Below are 24840 nucleotides of genomic sequence, written 5' to 3'. Positions count from 1 at the left end.
ACTGTCGTTTTTTTTGGGGGTCGAATTTTTGAGTTTCGATATCTCAGCTCTGGAAGGGTCTAGAGCCTCCATTTTTGCACTCAGGTTTAAGTCTCATGGCCCTCTATCAGAATCCAGAGTTTTGAGAAGATTGGAGAAACTTCATTTTTCGCCCGAAAAAAAAAATGTAAGGGGTACCACTGTTGTTTTTTTGGGGGGTCGAATTTTTGAGTTTCGATATCTCAGCTCTGGAAGGGTCTAGAGCCTCCATTTTTGCACTCAGGTTTAAGTCTCATGCCCCTCTATCAGAATCCAGAGTTTTGAGAAGAAGCCCCAAAACAACGACAGTGTTACCCCTGTCGTTTTTTTTTTTTTTTTGGTGCGAAAAAATACGTTTCTCCAATTTTCTTGAAACTCTGGATTCTGATAGAGGGCCATGGGACTTAGACCTGAGTGCAAAAATTGAGGCTCTAGAGCCTTCCAGAGCTGAGATATTGAAAGATTTATAATGGCATAAATGCTACGTGGGATATGAAGTTCTACCAGGAAGACTCAATCGTACACGTCATGTATTACCTTCTCACTTATCCAATCACCCGGAAAAAAAAAAAACGAAAGGGGTAACACTGTCGTTTTTTTTTTCGGGTCGAAATTTTGAATTTCGATATCTCAGCTTTGGAAGGGTCTAAAGCCTCCATTTTTGCACTCAGGTCTAAGTCTATCATATCCTAATAGCCAGTATAAAAAGGTGGTACTTACAAATGTCTGAATTCTCAGATGCTGTCACTTCAACCACCTCCATCCTCCCCATCCACCACCAGACGGGACCTTTCCTTCATCTCCCTAACATTCACATGCCGGGTCCTTCCCTCCATCCTTCGCACCACCTCCAGATGGGCTCTCCCCTCTACCATGAAGATGCCAGGACGGCCTCTCCTCCTTCCACCCCACCACCACCACCAGATGGCACCCTTCCTTACTTTGCAGGGGGTGGGCTGCGCCCCTGCCTTCGTCTTCAGGCAGGATATGCAGATTCCGTACCCTCGGAATGCAAATTACAGATGGGCCCTGCTAAAGAATTTGATTGTTTGCTGAGTTCAAATAAATGTTTATTGTCACAGTATTAAGTGTCCCGAGTCTTTATGGTAAAACTCAATATCTCAGCTCTGGAAGGGTCTAGAGCCTCCACTTTTGCACTCAGGTCTAAGTCCCATGGCCCTCTATCAGAATCCAGAGTTTCAAGAAGATTGGAGAAACTTATTTTTTGGCACCAAAAAAAGTCGTTTTTTTTTTTGGGTCGAAATTTTGAGTTTCTCTGATCTTCTTGAAACTCTGGATTCTGATAGAGGGCCATGGGACTTAGACCTGAGGTGAGTATGTGCTCCTACCTAGGTGTTGACACAGAGTGCTTCGCTGACAGATATTCTAGAGTTGGGGCTGAGGAACACCTTAGTCGAACCATCTACGTCTGACGTTCCCGACTAAAAGGGAACGTCCTGGTTGCGTATGAAGGAGGGAATGGAGTACGTAGTCCCCTTGCCACTACCGCTGGACCACCGCTGACTCCGAGTTACACTCAGCTCCTCAGCAAAAAGCAAATGGTATGTGCATCCACTTACATATTTATACCCACGCCGCGGGGCGGTGTGTGAAATGCGTATCTCGCAAGCCACTGTGCATTGGGTCGTTCTAAGATACTAAAATCAATAGGCACCCTAGTGTGATCCCATTTCAGTCGACGTCGACTACCTCCTCCATTCCTTCCTCCAGGGAACAGTGGGTTGCATACGCAGCTTCAGACCAAACGTTGTTTTGCAGTTTTAAAGGGTTAGTTCACCCAAAAATGAAAATTAAGTCATTAATTACTCACCCCCATGCTGTACCAACCCCGAAAGACCTTCATTCGTCTTCGGAATACAAATGAAGATATTTTGATTAAATTTGAGAGGTGGATCACTGCTACATAGACTGCCTAAGGGATAGAAACTTGACAGTCCAGAAAGTCAATGAAAAAAATGTTTAAATATTCCATGTGACCGCAGGGGCTCAACTAGAAGTTTATCAAGAAACGAGAACACTTTTTGTGCGAAAAACCAAACAAAAACAACGACTTTATTCGACTTTTCCTTTTCTTCCTTCTAGGCCTGAAACGAGACTTCCTTCCTGAAATGAGATTTCCACGACGCATGGGAGAGAATTGCGATCTCCTTCAACTACTTCAGTTCAGTTCTCGCACATAGGATACAAATTAAATAAGGAAGAAGGATACAAATTAAATAAACAGTGCTTTATTTTTTTTCAGGTACAGACTATTTAAGAGTAGAATTCAAGTAAAAACTACTACAGAAATTGCATAATCAAATGTAAAAAAAACACTGCATAGTCTTCACTGTATGAATTACATATATATTTATCCTTATTAAAGTTCCTAAAGTTTGAGTAATTAGTGATTATTATTTATTCATTTTTTTATATATAAACAGTCATAACAGGCCAGACATTTTATGTTCACTATAAAATCACGTTTTTGGTGTAGAACAAATAGACTTTGTTCTTTGTACATTGTTCTATAACAGTTATTTAAAGCAGGTACATTTCAATATTTTAATCAAAATTTAAGTTATATGGAATGAAGCAAGCATTTGCTGATGAAATAAAATATAGTGGGAGATTTACAAGTAAAATTACACCACAGATTTTGTGCTTAAACATCCATTACTCATTACCATATGCTGTTTAAAAAGCATAGTACATCCACTAAACAAGCACTTTAAATAAAACCTTTAATGAGAAGGTTTATCAGCCAATATTATCAACTAACATGTCAATCATTCAGTCAAACATTATCATTTAAGTGGTTAATGGGTCCCATACCAAAAACAGCTCACATTTACAAAATTAAAAGGCTGTAGTTTCTACACTTCATTGTCAATTGATCATAACCCCCAAATGAAAACGATGGATTGCTGCTGCTCTAAAAGTTACTTCCCATCTCTGTTAAGACTAGTCCTAAAGAAACTCACTGTACAGCGCTCTTGAAGGGCCATCAATACTGCGTCAAAGCAAAAAAATATACCAATATGTTTCAGGTATCATTTAAGCTTTCTTCTTTTAAAAAATGATATTTTAGACTGTACATTATACAGTCATTTTAAATCGTATATTTCATCTTATATCAAAGATGTAGAGGTAAATCAACTCGACAGAAGTTTATCAAACATTAAAAATCAACTGATTCAGAAATTACACAGGTGAAATAACACTGGTTTAAAAACATACATCTGAAAGGGTTTCTAATTGTGTGCAAGTGAATTGAAAGACCGAGAAAAGGAGCAGAGAGGCATGGTGGGATGGAAAATTATAGAGGGGGGAGAGGAAATAAGAAAAAAATAAATGGGTAAGAGAAAGAGGGGAGGCACAAAGGAGACTCAGAGGTTGCTGAAGAGCTCGTTTCGTTTGCTCCATTCCATCTGCGGGGCTCTCTTGTTGGAGCGCTTCTTGTGAGCTAGTTCCTTTGCCTGTTGCAGCGACATGTTCAAAGATAGTTCTGCACCATCACTTGAAGCCTTCTCTTTTGTTTTCTCCTGCAAATGTGTCATTGTGAAAAATCAACATTCTAAACCTTGCGGTCTACATATACTCCAGTATGTGTGTGTGTGGACACAAACCTCTGGTGCTGAGGTGCTGGCTGGAGCTGCAGAAGTGGAGGTGTTGGAGGAGGTGCTAGACGTCGACAGACTCATAGCTACTTTAGGCTTTTCCTCCTGGGTTGCTTTGCCATTCACCTGCACCAAAGGAAATATAAGACATTAATAGAACCATTACATTCAAACACAATTAAAGGAATAATTCACTGTTCCAAACCTGTATGCATTTATTTTTTTTTTCTGCTGAACCCAAAAGAAGATATTTTGAACAAACCTTCTTGGTTCCTATTGACTTGCATTCCATTTGCTTCTGTCAAATGGAACCTAAACTGATAAGCAACCAATATTCTTCCAAATATCTTGTGCTTTTGCCACAGAAGAAAGTTTGGAAGAACATGAGGGTGAGTAAATGATGACCGACTTCATTTTATAATGCACTTTCACAAAGTGCAATACCAAAAACAAACCCCTAGATGGACCCTGAGCTTTGTTCAGTTCACAATCTGACTATGGGCCCGTCCCAATACCCACACTTGTGGCCACTTGAAAGTGCGTGCATGCCACAGAATGTCCAAGTGCAACTTAAGGTTATGCAAGTTCTGATAAAGCAAAAATCTCTTCAAAAGTTCTACACACACTTGTGGTCTTTCATGCCCACTTGGGTCAAAGACAGGAAATACGTCATGAAAGTAGACAAGAGGTCAAGACCACTCCAAACACCACAAGTGTGGGTATTAGAGTTCAGTAGGAAAGTTCTGCTACGTCTGTAAGTGGGGTCAATAAACAGTTATAGTAAAATTACTTTAATTATATTTGCAAAGAATAACTTGTAAGTCTGGACTCGGAAGGCTGAAACACTAAGATGAACTGAAAAATGTTACAAAATAATAGATCCTCAATTCAGGTCTCCATATCATGGTTGCCATACCATCACTGACCAATCAACTTTGGACAGTTGCCATGGGAACCTGATGTAATGCAGATGAAATAATTTCAACAACCTGAACAAAGCTCAGGGTAACTAGAGGTTTGAAATTCCTATACATTTCAAGTTGTTTGTGATGGTTAGGATATCAATTTTTAAGAGACTGAACACATTCTAACCAATGAAATATTTCAGAGCTGAGACATTTTGAAAATTCAAATTGGTTCCATTATTTTTGGAATCTATAAATATTGTATTATAAATCAAGCAGGTTTCAGAAACTTTAAATCCAAAACATAGCCAGCATCAGTCAGTAAAGAATAAAACAAGCTTGAAAACAGCAAGAGTTTGTTGCACTAAATTTGTTTTGTTTGTATGTTGTCTACATTACTTGATGCATAAAACAAATCTGGTCCTTGCAATGAGGATTTCTAGTATATAACCTTACAAAAGTTACAAAGAAACAATGATACACCACAATTCAGTTTTGGGATATATATATTATTTGTGTAGCACTTTATTTTACAATCCCGTTCCCCATGTACATACTATATACTTATTATAGTTTTTAAAATAACTGGGTAGTAACTAGGTACTAAGTTACTAACCCTGAACCTACACCTAAACCTAACCTTAACCCATGTTGTTACCTTATATTACCTAATTCTTTCTTAGGTATGTATACTATAAACATAAGTGCAATACTGTGAAATAAAGTGCAACCATGATATTTTATGTTTTTAAAAGAAGTCTCTTATACCCACCAAGATTGCTATTATTTGATCAAAAATACTGTAAAAACAGTAATATTGTGAAATTATTTCAATTTTAAAAAACTGTTTTCTGTGTTAATATATATATATATATATATATATATATATATATATATATATATATTTTTTTTTTTTTTTTTTTTTTAAGTATGTATTCTGTGATGGCATTGAGACAATGACCCAGAATGCTGTCCATGGTTGGGAACATTTTTTTTTTTTTTATTCTGGTGGGGAAAGAGTTAATATTTTTTTGTGGAAACCGAATAGAAGGGGTTCGTTTGAAATAGAAATCTTCTATAACATATACATGTCTCTACTGTCACTTTTGATCAATTTAAATATTTGCTGAATAAAAGGATTAATTTATTAAAAAGTGTATGCCTATTTCAAGTAGGTTTCAGCATCAATGTTGCTTATCTGTCAGCAAAGACCATCATGAAAGCAAGGACCAGAAACTTTAAATTTGCTTGTTTTGTTTATACGTTACCAAGATTATATAGTGTAGCAAAAAATAAATAAATAAAAAGACATTGAGCTTTTCTGGAATGTAACATTTCAAATATTTTTTGCTCTTAGTTTCCTACTGTCTCCTACTGACGTCAGAACAACTGATATAAACCACATGATAATCCGAAAGCTCAAAAATAATGATGGATTTACCAGACTCAGACTCTCTGCTATCTACAGCTGTGCAAGATCCAGGAATCAAAGCCAGACAAACATCAGAGGGTGAAAGAGTATCTCGAGAAACGCCAGCGGTACCAGGTTTACAGCTTGATAAAGTTAAATGTTCATGTGTTGTGTGAAGAAAAAGAGCAAAAACTCTCCTCCACACCCTTAAGATGTTTTATCTACCAGCAGATACCTGGACAAAGAGCTTCCATTAACTCGAAGGAAGTGGCGATTATCTGCCCCAGGTTATCATTCTCTCACAGTCAGCTAGTCTAATCTAGCAGTGGGAAAAGTGATAGATGAGAGCTGGTAGAGAGAAACCAGGACACTGCATTAAAAAGTGGCCTGAAATCTGGTCATCAGACACCACAGATTTACCCTTGTCCTAATACTGCCTGTCTAATCCCGTCACTGACACTCAGACACTATTACACTTCATCAGCCAATAAATGTGATCGAGCAAATTTAGCAAATGCAAATAACTGAAACACATTACATGACCAGCGTAAAGGGTCACATGCATGTTTTCTTGACACAAATGAAGATTGGTCATCTGAATACATGTAATCTTTGAAACTCTGCTTCATTTATTGAAGAGCCAGGGGTTGCTCACCTGATCTTCTGCGTCACGACTGAGAACAGGCTCTGGGAGTGCACCTAAGAACAGAGAACGACACATTCATTAGGCCTCATACATATAAAAAAAACCTTTTAAAGCTTTAGAGATCAGACATATTTGTCTCACAGTTAGTTCAAATGCAACTTGGGGGAAAAAGGTTATGAGATCCATGATTCCTAAGTCGACATGAAGCAAAAATTGCAATGGTCTTTCCTTGCCTATTGTGATGTATATCCGAATGAAACGGCTTTTAGAATGAGAACTTTTTTTATAGGGCGGGACTGGATTTTGTTCTCGGGAGCTGATTGGATCGTAGGAAGTTGGGCGTTGCTAACTAAATGGAGATAGACCTGAATGCCATCTGAATGTCAGTTGTGGAGGGTTTTTAGTCCCACTGTCCACCGAGACATACGCATGTCATGAAGAGAACAATCGCCGTTTTGAGAGGGAGACGAGGTTAACGTTTTTGATTAAAGAATGAAACAAATAATGATGGGCACAGATAAATCCTTTAAAATTAACACATAAAAGTGCGTAATATACATGGCGGCACCATTTAAAAACAAATTAAACACAGAGTTTCATTAATTATAATGCGCGTAAGGGATTTTATTTATTCTTATCTTTTGATTTGTTTTGTCAAGCAACATATATAATACAATACTACACTTAATGAAATCTTTTACTATGTAACATACAAAAAACATTTTGGGGTTGAACTATCAGTAAAAAAAAAAAAAATACAAAAATAAATGGGGGAAGTCAATCACCCCCACCCTAAATATACCAGACAGGCATCCACGACTCCCAACCAACCCACCATTATTATACATCACATATATATATATATATATATACACACACACACACACACACAATTTAATTTGTATATTACTCTAAATTAATAATTTAATTTACTCTGATGTAAGATTTTGCCATTGGCCTAAGAGTTTAGTTTTAAATTCACAGCACAATGGCTGGAAAGTGAGCTTCATTCAGGGAAAAAGAAACAGAAAACGGGCAATAAAGCCTTTTAAGAATTGGGAAACATTGCTATTTTGGTTGAAATAATAAAAGATGAATAAAGATCATGTGTGGGTGCTGTCAACATCTTTTCAGTGAAAATGGGGAAAGTCCAACGGGCGAGCTCATAGTAACATTGTAGGGCAATACTTTTCTCATAAATCATTCATTTTTTTGCTTACTATTTCACCTGTTGCTCAATCCCCTTCATGTTATTCTACCTCATATCTTAGTGGGGTGGTTGGGAGTCGTTTGCCTGTCTGGCATATTTAAAGTGGGGGTGATTGACTTCCCCCATTTCTCATACTGTTGCCATGGCCCTGCTCACCATGACTACATGCTGGCAGTGTGTTATTGACTTTGGCTAATTCTCTACAGACATCAGACAGTGTCACTGCAGGCCTCAAGTTGATGTTTAACCAGCAGTCTGTTACTATGTGAATGTGTGTCCGTACAATCATGTGAAACATTTGACAAAGTGAACCAAGTTATTCTTGATCAGCAAAACCCCACTAAAGGTCAAGGGTGAGATGGAAAGAAATCCACTTTGCACATGCAAAAACATGCCACAGCGGGTTAATTGATTACGCTGGTACCTGTGAGATGTTTCTCGGTTGGGAGGACCCCACAGCTCATGAAGAAGGCGTCTGTCTCTGAATCCACCACCAGCAGTCTGGTCTCATCTCCTCCCGCTTTAATGGCCGCCACCACTTCTGAATGCTGCATCGTGTGCACTGGAACACCATTCACCTGCAGAAGCAACCAAACATTATTTACATTTTGAAATAGGGAGACACTTACAGTATATGGTGATAAGGAAGAGAACATAAAAGGAATGCAGGAAGTCCCCATTCATTCCGACTGTCTGGAAATTTTAAATGAATAATTGTTTTCCTGGAACATTCAAAGCATGTGGCTGAAGTGAGTTCCATCATGATTTTCAGGGGACATTTTATTGAAAGGGAATTTTAAATAAATTGAAATTAAATGATAGAATACAAACAATATTGCAACAAAAAATATTTTGATGCAATTTGTATTTTTAAATGATGAAATGTCATTAACAGCAAAAAGATAAATTGACTAAGGAATTACTAATCAACAAATTTGAAAAGCATATATAAATATATATATATATATATATATAAAACCCTATACACACACACACATACACATATATATATATATGATTTAAATATATATATATTCACTGTGTGTGTATATATATATATATATATATATATATATATATATATATATATATATATGATGAGTTCAGATGCAGAAGCCTCTAAATGCCATTTGAAATTTTCTTCTAAAATGACCATTTTTATCAAGCTTGTATATTTAAGCTCAGTAATTTCACTTAAATGACAATTAATAGGTAATCTTCATTGCCATTTAAGTGAAATTACTGAACTTAAATATACAAGGTTGATAAACGGCACTTAGAGGCTTTTGCATCTGAACTCTTCATATATATATATATATATATATATATATATATATATATATATATATATATTAGTGTAGGCTAACTTGTTACTCAGTCTGTGGCATGTAGTTTTTCACAGTGTTTGACATTGTACATATTTTAAGAAATTATAGCCATTCACTGTACAAAGACTGGCAAAGTTATTCACCCTGATTGCAAATTTAACATAGGGTCAGTATATATAGTAGTATATATAGTAGGTGTATATATAACTGACCCTATGTTAACTTATGGGTCAATAGAAAGACTAATCCCATGACCATGACCAGTTCTCATGGACGGGGCACCTGGGAAAAGACTGAAGTTCTGTTGGCCTATCTTATAATGCCAGAGGCTAAGGAATCTGCGTGGGAGATTCAGGGCTGGAGTGGGCTCTTAGGAATGCCGATCCCACTCTCTCGTTCTGCAGGCAATTAAAAAACAGCGGACAAACAACAGTCCCCTTATGTGTCCTTTAAACACAGCCCTTTTACACACACACACACACACACACAAACCAGAGGAAGCAAAATGGAGAACTCATCTCAGTGAGCGTGAGAGGCATACAGGCATAGCATGGCATGTTTTTATCGTCATGTTCAGGTAAAGCCATGTGACTCCACATGATGCCTGACATTTAAATGTCTCAGCTCTCCGGAATCTGAGAGGAGACACGGGAAATGGGAGTGAAACTAAGAACAGGGATCCTTAGAGTGTGAAAACACTCAGAGCTTTCAAGCACGGCCGCTGAATGAAGCCAGCGTTCAAAGAAAAGGGTTCAGTGGCATTCTGAAGAAAATTAGACAAGTCTTTAAACCAAAAAAATTCAGGCCAAAGAGGACCAGATTTGCAATCAGGGTGAACAACTTTGCCAGTCTTTATACAGTGAATGGCTATGATTTCTTCAAATATGTGAAATGTCTAAAACTGTGAAAAACCACATGCCACAGACTGAGTAACAAGTTAGCCAAGACTAATTCAGCATGACCCTGAAAACATTCACATATTTTGACATATTTTGTCATTTGGTTGGAAAAGACTGATGCATATGACATCATTAATAACTAGCTGCTAATCTGTTATCGGTTCTGAGCACAATACACTGAATCTGAATTTACCAGGAACTAATTCTGCTGTAAAACACAGCTCACACTAGTAAATAACCAAACTATGTAGCCTACAAAATGGTATGAAAAACAAAAAGAAATAAGTATTATATTTATATTTACTTGTCTGACTTTACTTTTTCCACATTTATACTAGGTATTCTTTTTGTGCAGTGTGTTTAAAATGGGTGAATGATAAATATAACAAACATTTTTCTCCCTTTTCGCCTTTCTTGAACTTTGTTTGGGGTCTTTGGGACCTCTATCACATAGCCGTAATAAGTGGATTGAGGCTGGCCTGTTATCAGCAGCGAGGGGGAAGGTGGCTTGATAACCATACGTGGCTCTGACCTCTCCTCAGGTGTTCAGTAATCCCAGCAGTCTCAGAGAGACAATAATTACACTGGCCACTCCTTCACTGATAGCTAATGAGATTAACGCTCTACAAACAGAGTCCAAACCGCTCAGGCATTTAACGTTAAGTATAAAATTAAATTTGTAAAATAACGCTATAGCTCTAAGATATAATCTTTGATTGTTCAAATGGCAGCTGAAAACTACATAATATGGTGGGAAAAGATTGATTGAGATTATTACTAATATTGGCCGAACCACATGCTTTTTAATGACAGATGCCTATGCCAAACTGTAACCAGGATGTCTGCTGGCTGATATAATGTCAATACACACGACACAATTTAATGACAGAAACTGAGATGTACTGTACACAATTCAGAAACGGTTATTTTCTAAACATTTTATGTGAAAAGAAAAGAATCCATTATCCAGGATTTCAAGGAAAGTCAAAATGCCAAAAATAATTTATAATACAGTATGTACCGATCAAAAGTTCTGGGACTGTAAGATTGTTTTAAAGTTTTTGAAATAACCTCATATGCTCACCAAGGTTGCATTGATTTGATAGAAAACACTGGTAAAGAAGTATAATATTGTAAAATATTACTACAATTTTAAATAATTGTTTGGCATTTTAATATATTTTAAAATGTTATCTATTCCGGTGATGGCAAAGCTGAATTTTCAGCATCCATTACTCCATTACAGTCTTACTATCCAGTCTATTGAAAACAGTTGTGCTGCTTTTTGTTTAAATGATGAATTCTTTTCAGGATTCTTTGATTTATTTGATTCTTAGATTATTTGATTTATTTTAGAATTTGATTTATTTGAAATAGAAACATTTTCCAACATTAAAAATGTCACTTCAGTTTAACGCAACTATCGGTGACGAGAGAGACACGCCACCTGAACAAAAAAGTTGTATTACCTGATTACTACACATTCCTGAAGCACACACACACACACACACACACACACACAGGATTGAACAGAAGTCAAAAGCGAGGATGGAACAGAGAGAGACAGCAGCCCGAGGAGTCTAATTTGTCTAACCTCATGATAACCGGATTGTGAGTTTTAGGTAGATTTTTGAGCATATTCAGCAGTATTGTTATTACAGAAAGTGTCAGGACTCTTAAAGGGATATTCCTTTTAAAACAAATTAAGCTCAGTTGGCAGCATTTGTGGCATAATTTTGATTACTATTTTTTTACAATGCAAAGATGACATCATCTGCTTTGATAAGATCCCTGGAACACTCTGACTTTATGAAAGAAATCTTATCAAAAGCATGAGACAAGAAGGACACTCAAATGAGGAATATTATCCATGTGATGATCAATGACATGATGAGATAAATGTCACAAAAACCCATCTGGATCATATTTTACGTCAAATAATAAAAAGAAATTACATTTGAATAAAGAATGAAGCCTATGTTTAAATTATTTTCATGAGAATTAAGTCCATTCTAAAAATTATATATATTATATAGAATATATCATTATAGTAGAACTTTAAGTATATAGTAATGCTGTTATATTTTAGTTTAATGCATGCTGACATAAAAAACTACAGTATTTTTACAGAGCTTTTTGTCCCAATTCTAAAACTCTTAATGGTGTTATTGCCTTCATAGGCAAAAAATAATTTCTAATTTAGGTATGTGTGTAGGTGGTAAAACGTGTCGTGTTTTTTGCCATGTTTTTTTTTTGTGATATTCACCCAATAGCTTGTTCGTCACTTGTACATCTACAGAATGGTTATTCCACAAATTTACAAACTACTGCGTTTATCTCACCCAAGTTTAGATTAGAAAAAAAAAAAGAAAACAATTGGGCACTTGGCAGGAGATACTTATACGCTTGATTTGGGCTTAATATAGATCTGTGCATGACTACTCATATATCAAGAGAGGATCTTCTCTAACCAGTTTTCCAAGTGGAGCAGAACATCCTCGACAAAAACTGAAATGACATGAGAGGAAATAAGCCTTATATTTAAGCCTTAAAAATTACTATTTTTTTTTTTTTTACTTTTACCTGGCTGGGAAATATATATTATGGCCCTAACAATATGAGCAGAAGGGGACACATTTCTGAGGTTTTAAATTTAGAAATGTGAGGCATAAAATAATATGTATAATTAATGTATCATTTTTTTTATTTGAAATAGAAACATTTTCCAACACACACACACGTTTAAATAGCTAATTAAATACGGTGTATTATACCTGCACAATTTTATCTTGCGGCTGAAGTCCAGATTTCTCTGCTGGGGAGTCCTCATCCACCGCCCTGATGTACTGGCCAGGTTTCGACTTCTCTGTGTGCAGGTTAAAGCCATATCCCGTGGCACCCTTCTTCATGTGACAGAGGCGTGGACGCAGCTCATTCTTTGAATCCTACAAAGAGGAAACAAACAAGACAAGAAATTATGAAAAAAATGGATACTCTGCTATGTCACACACAAAGCAAAGCGTATATAGAAATATTTGAGGATTAAATCACTGATTACATCAGTTACATCACATATTGAGTTTGTTGTAAATCACGATAAGATAATTTTTACATTCATCTTTCAAATGTTATATATATAATATATAATAGCTAAGAATGTTGTGCAAAGCCGAAGTCAGAAACAATCTGATTCCCTCCTGCAACCAACCAGTTTCCAAAAACAATATGGTTCAAATCAATCAAACATTCACCACACACCAAAATATGTTTTCACTTTACAAATGTGCTTGAAAAAATCATAATCTACAGAAGAACTTCCAAAGCAAAGCCATCCACCCTAAATGATACACAATAACTGAATAAACAAGTCACCTGCTTCCTAAAACATTCAAGCTTCCTCAAAATTCTGATCAACACTATAAATCAACCCAAAGAAAATGAAATAAAATACAAATAGATTTTTTTAAATAGCTTGTATACCATTTCAAAGCACAGTCAGTCCGTCAACATCCCGAGATGAAGCACTGAAAAGTAGAAGTAATGAAACTGACCAGTCATCCATGTACTTCCCTCTTTAGCAAACCAGTCTGTGATATATGGCTGAACTTATACAAACAGATAAGACATTCAAACACCTACATGCTGCACACATGTACATATTGATCTACAGATGAGTCAAAAGAAAGACACATGAGCCAGTATGAAAAAAAAATTGGAAAGAAGTTTTTTTTTAAATGCAGATCATTATATAATACAGTTTAATGTTTCATCCTCCATCTTATGTACCTCTCCCTCAATAATGCTCAAGTGCCCCTTCATAAACACTAATAATAATCATAAATACTGCTACTACTTGTTTTTGACAAATTATTTTGTCTTATGCAACACCACAGCCCCAAAGATAAGCATAATAATAATAATAATAATAATTCAAATAAATATTAATAATATATTTCTATAAGAATAAATATGATACACTAAACACTCATAATAATAGTCATTAATATTTTTAGTATTTCTTTATAATACAAAATGCATTTAATTTTAAAAATAATAAATGTGATACACTGATACAAATCATGAGATTAAATATGATTATTAGTTATAGACCATTTCACAACACTGGTCCAGAAACACTTCCTGTTTCAGTTTGTAACTGTTTTCTTTATTTCACATGTAAAGAAAACATCTTAAAGATGTTTGTTTAACTTTTTGATTCAGTTTTAATTGTTCTGTTGGTTGTATTTTATCCCAGCTTTTATGTAGTGTTAAAAAACTGAAACAGGAAGTGCTTCTGGACCAGTGTTGTTTACATCTTGTGAAATGGTCTATAGATACACCTACGCGTTACGGCTTATGCCTTCGTCAGGGTGTGTGTAACAAACAAAGTCACAGGTGCATTTTAAGTAGCAGTTCATTAATCTAAATAGTAAACACCTGGTCACACTATGCAACGTTAGCCAGCAGGGAGCCGAGTTCAACAGATAGCATAATATCATACATAATATAAAGCCAAGGAAAAAATAAATAAATAAATAAATAAATAAATAAAAAAAAAATTTAAAAAAAAATTAAAACAATAATATAAGTAATATAAGTGTAAAATAAATGAATAAATAAAAAAGAAATAATAAAAAAAAGAAAGAATAAATAAATAAATTACTAAAAAACTACTAATAATGAAAACAAAGGTTTGGAATCACTGACGAAGACCAACTGCAAACCAATTCAGCAGCACATAGGGAAAGTGTGTCCAAGGTGCTCATTAATGATACTCGAACACTGATAATACCAAAGACAGCAGTACAAAGCTGCAGTGTAAAGGCAACATACTTCCCGGGAGGGCTGCTCTTCTGGGAAACTGGATAGCACTGCAGAGTGAAGGGGATAGCAGCGCTATGGTCACTGAATGTGCTCGATAGGATTATCAATACCTGTTCAAGCTCGGGGCTAACCACAGGTCACAGACAGTGCTGACAAAAGCAAAGATATCCTCGTTACTATCCCCAAAGAAAATGTAGCCACTAATAAAAGAAAGAACTTTTCTAACCGGTGACTATGCAAATGCAAGGCCTATCTGAGCTCTGATTAGCATAGGCTTAACCAGCAGAGGCCATATGTTACGCTAAGAGTTTAATCCCGCCTGCTGAACACAAGGCTGTGACTGAAGACTTCTGTTTATGGATGGTTTGCGGACGGTGTGTGGTGCAGTGGTTAGAGCACAGGGCTGGTAATCAGAGCCATGAGCTATTGCCAAATTGTCCCCTTGATCAAAGCACTTAACCTCAGGCTGGCCTGGAGGGATTGTCCCTGTAATAAGTGTACTGTACTGTATAAGTCACTTTGGATACAACAAGCACCAGCTAAAAGACTTACTACTCAGTATTACTAGGTGGTTTGTAATGCGTTTTGGTTGGTTGATTACAAGCCCATTATTCATTTTTGCAATAAATCATTTTGTTTTTTACAAAAATTTAATTTTGTAGCACAAACATGCATGACGAGTTTGCTAGACCAAACTGGCAAGAGACTAAGTTTAGATCTTATTTCATTCTGCAAAACTGTAACTTTCCTGCCAATGTTCTGTAGCCACATCCAACTGTTTCTGACGGAAAGATCACAATGTCCGGAGAAGACTGGACATGGACATTATACAGTCAGGAATATTACACAAAGTTATTCGCTATCTATGTGGGTCTTGTGACAGTATGACACATATGACAAGTCACAATGTTATATGAAATGCCTTTGATATTACTCACACAAGTAGACATATCGGGTCACTTACCATTAACTAAAAGATACACCAACACCCTGTGATAAGATATACAAAGCTGTCTGATAAAGCCATAGGTTGCTGCACTGTATTGGCTCTTCTTGTGACTTCATTTCTAATTACAATCATGCAACCTCTGAAAACTCTTCTGCCCAAGGCAAATAATGAGTGGAAATTATGAACAGAGATGAAATGATATAGCATGATATGAAAATCATGCTTGCTGCATTGTAACTGTATGAAAAGCGAAAGATACGAAAGCACTGGGCGAGGTGATAGCTCTGGCACATGTGATGTGAGTAAGGGGAGAATTGTGGGAGTGTGGGAAAGGACTTGGGTGTGGACTGTATCTTTGAAAAGGGTTTGGCACGGGCCCACACATTCACACAATGCAAAGATGACATCATCCGCTTTGATAAGATCCCTGGAACACTCTGACTTTATGAAAGAAATCTTATCAAAACCATGAGACAAGAAGGACACTCAAATGAGGAATATTATCCATGTGATGATCAATGACATGATGAGATAAATGTCACAAAAACCCATCTGGATCATATTTTACGTCAAAAAATAAAAAAGAAATTACATTTGAATAAAGAATGAAGCCTATGTTTAAATTATTTTCATGAGAATTAAGTCCATTCTAAAAATTATATATATATATATAGAATATATCATTATAGTAGAACTTTAAGTATATAGTAATGCTTTTATATTTTAGTTTAATGCATGCTGACATATAAAAAACTACAGTATTTTTACAGAGCTTTTTGTCCCAATTCTAAAACTCTTAATGGTGTTATTGCCTTCATAGGCAAAAATAATTTCTAATTTAGGTATGTGTGTAGGTGGTAAAACGTGTCGTGTTTTTTGCCATGTTTTTTTTTTTGTGATATTCACCCAATAGCTTGTTCGTCACTTGTACATCTACAGAATGGTTATTCCACAAATTTACAAACTACTGCGTTTATCTCACCCAAGTTTAGATTAGAAAAAAAAAAGAAAACAATTGGGCACTTGGCAGGAGATACTTATACGCTTGATTTGGGCTTAATATAGATCTGTGCATGACTACTCATATATCAAGAGAGGATCTTCTCTAACCAGTTTTCCAAGTGGAGCAGAACATCCTCGACAAAAACTGAAATGACATGAGAGAAAATAAGCCTTATATTTCATGCAGCATTATAATAGAACTTCTAACAATAAACTAGCATTAAACCATGACATATCATGTTACAGACAGTTTGTGATGAAAGCTTGTGATCTCAAAAACTAACTTGGATTTATTATGCAAAAAGCTCAGAAAGTTTATTTTCTTTTTGGAAGTGTACAGTTCGTTTATGTGATATCATCTTTGAAAGAAAATCTCATTACTAGATAGTCTCCCTCTGGGCCTCCTTTTGCCTTTGGATTATTCAATATAGGAAGCTGAAGTGAGCAGAGGAAATCATTCCCCCTGTCCACAGTAGATGAGGGGGAGAGTAATTTTAAAACGACGCTGTCTGACAAAGACCTTCATTCACTGCCAATCCTCCAGAGATGAAGACTGTCTGTGTGCATACCATGAACCTGTAGCACCTGCAGCCTTCAAAGTGACTATTGCCAAAGAGATCAGTCACTGATTACAGGGTTGAATTTAAAATAAAGCCACAACTTTTAGAACGATCTCTACTTGAATGCAAGCTTTTCTATATCGCCTAATACCTTTGCGTGAGGAACACTCTGAAATTTAAGTCACCATGCATCACAAAATCAGATTATGACCAGCATTACAATACGCAAATTCATCATGATATTTCCCCAGCCTTTTGTAACCACAAAGGGGACAATCTCACACCACAAACAAACAGCATTCTGTTCATTTACTCATCTTCAACATTTTTTGTCCACACAAGTCAGAAGGGTTCAAAATAGCACAAGATGTGACTTCAAAAAAACAAAAACATTGAGACATTTTTCTTTTGTGTTCCACAGAGGAGAGAAAGGTTTGGAACAATATGAGAATGAGTAAATGACGACAGTGTTTTATTTTTGGGAGCTGTTGCATTCCAGCAAGTAAACCTGTTTGTGGCAAGGCCCTAACCCAACCTGTCTCCAGCTCACAGCTGGCCTCAGTAAATCCTCCACCAACCCTATAAAGATACAACAGTTCAATAATACAAAGGTTAATGACTTTATAGCTCACTTTAGTAACTCATAATCTTGTCCTAGGTTTTCTCAACTCTTGAAGGACTGGGGTAGGGTTGGTGAAACATGATGATTAAAAACAATAATTATCCCAACCTTTCCAAGTAAACAACCTTTATTTAAACCCCTCCTATTACATCATGTGGTGTACTTGCATATTGGTTAAGCTAAAGCAATTTAGGAGCATTTTTAATAATATGTCACGAGATTGATTGCATGAATGTGAAGATGAGCAGAGCTGGCAAATGTGCCATGAATATATTTACAGGCCAGAGGCTTTGGATCCAAGATGTGCAGGTGCAAAATTCAACAGACAATAATTAACCTATAGAGATTTGAAAACTGCCAACCGACAGCAAAATGCATAGACAGGGACAAGAGCAGTGAGTTGAGGACTGATACGAACTGCTCGTGTCATCTCAAAATGCAACAGACCACAGCAGGAAAACAGCGACCTTGTAACCAAGGAAGTGGTTTATTCAAATGTGTGAACATCCCTCCCCATCTCACAGAGTTACGCATTCAGTTTGACGCATTGAGTTTACTTTTGAGAAATATTTTGAGATTGTGTGGCTACCAAACACATCCTAAGATGCTGTATTGTGTCTGCTGAAATGTATTGTTTTCAAAGCTGGTATTATTATTTGCTGGTCTTATGAATAAAATGTGAATTGTGCTTAATGCAACTAGAGTGCTATGAGTGGTTTCCAAGGAATTGCTATGCAGTTGCTAAGGTATTTGGAAGGTGTCTTTAGTATATGGTGCTTTGATTGCGACGTGGTTGCTAACTGACCCAAGTAAAAAAGTCCATCCTATATGATATTCCTATCTATGGTTCTTCAATGGTTTATGTAAACAGGAAGAGTACAAGTTTGAGATTTCCTGTCCATTCTATCAACCACAAGACAAAAAAACTCAACAAAAGATTGCTCAGAAAATTAACAAGACACCTTTACTCAATGATTTATACCATTCAAATGAAATTGGATCATTGGAACATCATATTTAACAAATGGAAAATTACACAATGATTTTTAATATAATTTTATAATACATTTTGTTCAAATCACTAACCTATATACTTTTTTTAAAGACAGAAAATTAGCTGGAAGATTATCAAGGCTAATAATAATTACAAGCCAACAATAATGACAACCACCAGTCTAGAACATTATAGTTTTGTAAATGAATTAGTAAAAACAATGTCAGTTTTAATATTGGTGAAGTTAGCAAGTAGGCCACTTCCATCTTTCCATTTAAAAATTAATCTAGCAACCTGATTAGTAAATAAATCCCTGAATGAACAGCATAGTTCCCTTACCACAAAAACACAGACCTAAAACACCAATAGCAAGCACACAATGTACTGATTAATATCAACATCACATGTTGTCACTTATGAACAGAATTAAAGAAAACTATTGAAGATTGTTACAAAGAAACATGCCCTTTCTTTCCTCCTAAACACACCAGCATTTCTGAAGAATTATGCGAAGGAATCTCCATCAGAGAATGATTCACATGATTGCAATGCAATGTCAGGAAAGTTGATTTAATTTTCTTAAATCGTCTAATCTGCCTCTTCTCCATCATTTATCATTAACACAATGCAAGCAAGCTGCATGTGTAATCTGCTCTGAAAACTCATCTCAGTAAGTAAACAGCATCCCGCAGAGCACTGCCATCAAGAACAAAGCTTAGTCTGGGTTAAACTGACAGCCGATCCAGGGATGTTCCCTCCAGCGGCATTTTACTTATGAATGATCACAGACAGGAAGGATGGGACGCAGGAGGGAAAGGGGAAAATCACACAACAGAAGGGCCATTCATGGTTGACTGAGGGATTCAATACACTTTGATAATTGCTGGAAAGAAATGTGATTACAATCCGTATTGTTCAAGAGCCTCTAAATAACTGTTATTGAGCTGAGGACTTCTCAGGGTTATGATGATTAAAGTTATTTCTGGCTCATGGCATGCCACATAATCAGAAAAAGGACTGATAAAAAAAGGCCTGTATGAAATTATGTAAAAAACAAAAAAAAGCATAACAAGCATCGAAACTGCACATTTGAAGTTTGCTTTTGCTGTGCTGGCACTTTCAAAAACTTAATTGGCATGCCTTCTTTAGTAACACTAACTTAACTAAGTAACTAAAAACTAGATTTAGATTTTCTTAAGAAAATTTGTGGTTGCCAAGTTATTGCATTATTAATACATTATTTGAGAAATCATCCATGTCCTGAGCACAAAGGATGCAGGACAAGTGACACAACAACTTTTAATATCTAGAGGTTTAAATAAACCTCTAACCCCAAGTATCAGCAATCTCAATCCTACTCTGTGGGCTCCTTTCTCTTTAATCTCATGCCTGCACCCAAACAAAGACTAACTTTCCACAATAACCCCCATGGCCCCTTCACCACTCAAGGAACTCCAAGGCAAGGGATTGAGACTTTATTGGGGTCAGCTTACCCTGCATGCTTTTGTCCTCAACCCAAACAATTACAACACAATAAAACCATGAAATATATTTGGCCCAATGTTTTATTTATCATCTAACTGAGCTCTATTGAAACTAACTAAAAAAGGAGAAATCACTGAAATAGCTCTAATGACTTTACAGTGTTTTTTTTTTTTCAGTGCTCAATGAATGGAAACTAAATTAATGGGGATGATAGGATACCCTCTTAAAGGGATATTCCACCCAAAAACAGGGTGACCGACATCCCATTTTTTTTCCGGAACAGTCACGTATTTCAGCACTATTTTTAATGACCAAACTTGTTATGAAAAAAAATCATGTTTTGTCCCATATTTCATCTATAGAGCGAGTAGTAATCTCCTGTCATGTGGAAAAAGCCTAATCAAAGGTAGCCAATTGTATCAGAGTAAATTTTGTAGAACAAAATAACCATCCAATCACAATTCCCTATCGATTAATGAAGAAAGCAGGATCTGGCCTCAGTGTCAGTGATAGAGAGCTTGTAAGAAATTTTGCTTTGTATGTGAAGACCCTGTACATAGTTTTAGCACACACAAAATAAATTGCCCACTATACTCTAGCTAAAGTTATTGTTACGTGTAGATATGTGGATTATGGGGGTGAGGGTGTCTGTATGTCCCCTATTCCACTCTGAAAACTCTGGATACCCCCCAAAAAGAAAATTCTGTCATCATTTGTTGCTCCTAAACCTAAAAGAAGACATTTTAGAAATGTCTCAGAGTTCTTTTGTCAATACAATGGAAGTCAAGGGGTTACAAAGTTATTTGATTTTGAAGTTCTTTAAATTATCTTCTTTTATGTTCCACAAAAGAAGTCAAGTAGGTTTGGAACAACATGGGGGAAGTAAATGATGACAACTTTCATTTTGGGTATCCCTTTAAACACAGTTTAAAATTTACATACCATGAAAGAGAATAAAATGTTGTTCAGGAGAAAGTAATTCAGATTAACATCAGAGGAATAAAGATACAGCTTTTTATATTCTTATTGCACAATAGGTGCAAATCACTTGCAGACCTTGTACTGTTACATAAATATGGTGCATCACTTTAGAGCTATGCAAATTACTTATATACTCTCTAAATGATTATGTAATCTTAAAATTTCAACAGAGGTCAATTATCAGAAAGCTCAGTTATGAGACAAAATATGATGCATATTTGATCCATGAGAAGAATTTTGGCCACACTGTCCACTCCTTCCTGGTATAATTATTTTTATATCAGTTATAATTTTCTGGCAAAAAAACATGTCTTTTTGTCATCATGTCTGACAGGTCAGACTGAAACTAATGTAAAAACCAGAGAGACCTGTGACGCAACACATTGAATAGCCTATCTGATTTAACACATGTAAATGTCCTCCAACATTTAAGAAGCACATCCACAAATTTGCATTTTATAGCAAACGAGCTTTTCTCTGGATGGCAAGTCCTCTTATGCTCTGCTGGGAATATGATATTGGCAGAATATTTTGTACAATAAAATCAATTTGATTGTTTTAAGTAAAATAAATAGATAAATAAATAAATAAATAAATAAAAAGGTTGTTGTCTAGCTAGAGACGAAAAAAAATGTAACAATTATGAAACTGTAGATTTAAGCAAGGATACTGCAATAAAAGGCTATTTTAGTGTTTTTTACTTAACAGTTACACCACTTGAAATAATTAATTAATCAAAATATGTGGTGAAAAAATAGGCCAATAAATAAAAACTATTCTTCTACTAATATGAAAACAAACTAACAAGAATGTAAAGACATTGGGGCATCTGTCAAACTTGACGCACGTGCTCAGAGGAGTTACATTTACCACAAAAAACAAACAAAAACAAACATTTAAAGTGATGTAAATTTGCTCATTATACATTTAACTCACCTTGGAGCTCACGCTCAGTCTGTCCATGCGTATGTCCCCGTTTGTCTCCGGGACGGGGGTGGATTCCCTTGGTGTCCCGTTCTTCACATTCTCTTCGTGGTCTGAGCCAGCACTGCTCGGTATCGGTATCCCATCAGTCACATACTCTCTCTGGCACTTCAAATTGTGCTTCTGCAGCAGTTCTGTCGTCTCTGGATCCAGCACGATTAGTTCCAGTTTGTCCGTGATGCCTCGAATGCGAGACACCACCTGTTGATGCTTCTCGTCCTCCACATTCTCCCCGTTCACGAAGGCCAGTTTGTCTCCGGCCATCAGACCCGCGGCGAGTGCAGGAGAGTCAGGCTCCACATGCCGGATAAACTGACCCGGTTTGTTCTTTTCGCCGTGAAGATGAAAACCGTAGCCGGTGTCCCCTTTTTCTAAGACGCACAACTTTGGCCTGAGGTCGCGGGACATTTTGAAACTATAAGACTTACACAAAACCAGCAGTCCGGCTAAACTGAAAGTAGGGTTTGGCAACAACGAAAAATAGATACGTGTAGAGAAAAACTCTCCGCACCGCCCACTACGCGTCTTCACTGTGTTGCAACACTGACTGTAAGTCAAATCGCAGTTTTCTTTGAAGTGTAGCCAGTCAGCGATTCACGGCCCCGCCTCTCTCTGTAACTCTCGCTGATTGGAACTTTCACCTGTCAATCACAAGAACGTCATTGCGTGAGTTCTGTAGATTAGTTTAAAAGGGAGACAATGGGCAAATCCCATTTGCAAGCAAAATCAATCATGAAAAACGAATCCATGTATTTTAAAGTAGATTTTTATTTTTTATCAGATTTGTATTTTTTTTTTTAATTAGATATAGTATTCACAGGCAAGTGAAGTGGCAGCTTTTTATCATTTAAATTTTGTTGCATAATTTAACTTTGCATAATATCTTATATTTATTATTACACCCGAATTCTGTGTCCCAGTGTTGTTACGTGAAATATGGACACTTTTCTGTGATGTGTTTAAAAAGTCCTAAACAGTTTCTCTACAACATAAAAAAGTTTCAACAAATTAGTTCTGTGATGGATTCAGAAACGTAACAAAACATGAAAATAGTTGTAATTCCATGGCATGCTTCTGCATTTCAATGCAGGATAAAATAACAACATTTTTCCATATATTTCTCCCTAATACACCTCTGTTATGTGTAGACTGTCCAACAAAGTAATTAAGATAAGGTAATCTGATTTTTGAATAGCTTTGAATTCCATATACTAGATATGAATTCCAACAATACTTCTCACACTATAATCATATCTTGGTACTTTGGCAACCCTTTGCTTTCTTCCATTACTATGCAATACAACAAAAGATAAAGACTTGCTGATTCCCTTTCACAGGTTATCTGCCTGAAAACATGGTTGAGGCAAGCTATGAGAATCACACCCTAAATATTGTTACTGTTTAATCACATATGTGATTCACTCTTTTAAATATCAAGCTTAAATACACTCTAAATTAAAGTTGAAAGAAAATCTCTCTATGTATGTGCGTTTTAAATTCTTGTGTGAACAACAAGAGATTCAATAATAAAAGTCAATACTACCAATATGCTGCAGTGTTTGGCCTCACAAGTGTCTAAATTTACTATACTGGTTAATGGCTCAAAATTGGTCAAGCTTCCTTGCTTGACATGCATGTTTGTGCAAGAGGCAAGATTACACCATATAAGGGATTTCACTAATCCTCAATGTGTAACTACTCTACCAAATTAAATTTACTTTAGCATCATACAAATCATTTAAATCAAGAAAATTACCTTACCATTCAAAATGCATCCTGTATTGCAACTGAAGTGTGGCACATAAAGTGGCAAGTATTTTAGTTTCTTTTCTTTCTTTTTTTTTTTTTTACACAACATAGAACATATTGTGACAGAACTCAACTCCTCTCAAACAGGTTATTGCAGCAGCGGATACATACTGGGCATACAGTGAGAACTAGAAGTGATTAGAGGCCACATCTGTCAATTCTGCCCTCTACTGCCACTTTACAAACCTGCACCAAAAGGAAAACCAGTAATCTCACCACATTCTGTACCACTTAATACAGAAGGATTTGTTCTCAGCTACTGTAAATGGGACACATAAATCAACAATTAGCTATAACCAGGCCCAGGACGAATCTGAGGACAAATCAAATAGATGCATTTGTGCTGTAATACCATTTTTGGTAGCTGAAAGCATAATCAAAAGGGTCAACATTTAATGAAAAAATAAGCGAGGATCACAGGACATGTAGGACTTTCTGAATAATGGACGTCCCAATTTAGCAGAAATCTACAGATGTGGATTATGTGCACGCCTGGATCTAACAATTAATTTCTTAATGCATTTAAGCAAAATTTTAGGCCAGGTTTGTTAAAATTAGTGCATGCATTTTTGTAGCAATCAAAGTAATGAAGC

The 24840-nt window shown here is 36.1% G+C and overlaps 1 protein-coding gene across 1 annotated transcript; it reads right to left on the bottom strand.

Annotated features, from left to right (window-relative positions):
- Positions 1 to 2982: 2982 nt before the first annotated feature.
- nherf1a (NHERF family PDZ scaffold protein 1a) lies at positions 2983 to 23000 on the bottom strand. The gene is made up of 6 exons (XM_039665126.2): positions 22391 to 23000; positions 12812 to 12982; positions 8235 to 8388; positions 6610 to 6653; positions 3648 to 3764; positions 2983 to 3563 (listed from the first exon to the last, which is right to left on the bottom strand). The coding sequence occupies exons 1-6, from the start codon at positions 22844 to 22846 to the stop codon at positions 3408 to 3410; spliced, it is 1098 nt and encodes a 365-aa protein (XP_039521060.1). The 5' UTR covers positions 22847 to 23000; the 3' UTR covers positions 2983 to 3407.
- Between the last annotated feature and the right edge of the window lie 1840 nt (positions 23001 to 24840).

This window comes from Pimephales promelas, chromosome 17 (assembly GCF_988280905.1).
Source record: "Pimephales promelas chromosome 17, fPimPro1.hap1.1, whole genome shotgun sequence".
Lineage (NCBI taxonomy): Eukaryota > Metazoa > Chordata > Actinopteri > Cypriniformes > Leuciscidae > Pimephales > Pimephales promelas.
This window is presented reverse-complemented; position numbering and strand designations above follow the sequence as displayed.

Coding starts and splice junctions, on each gene's coding strand:
- nherf1a (XM_039665126.2), bottom strand. CDS start 22,846: ATGTCCCGCGACCTCAGGCCAAAGTTGTGCGTCTTAGAAAAAGGGGAC. Junction 12,983..22,390: donor GACTGAGCGTGAGCTCCAAG/GTGAGTTAAATG, acceptor TCCTCTTTGTAG/GATTCAAAGAATGAGCTGCG. Junction 6,654..8,234: donor AACCGAGAAACATCTCACAG/GTACCAGCGTAA, acceptor CTCTGTTCTTAG/GTGCACTCCCAGAGCCTGTT.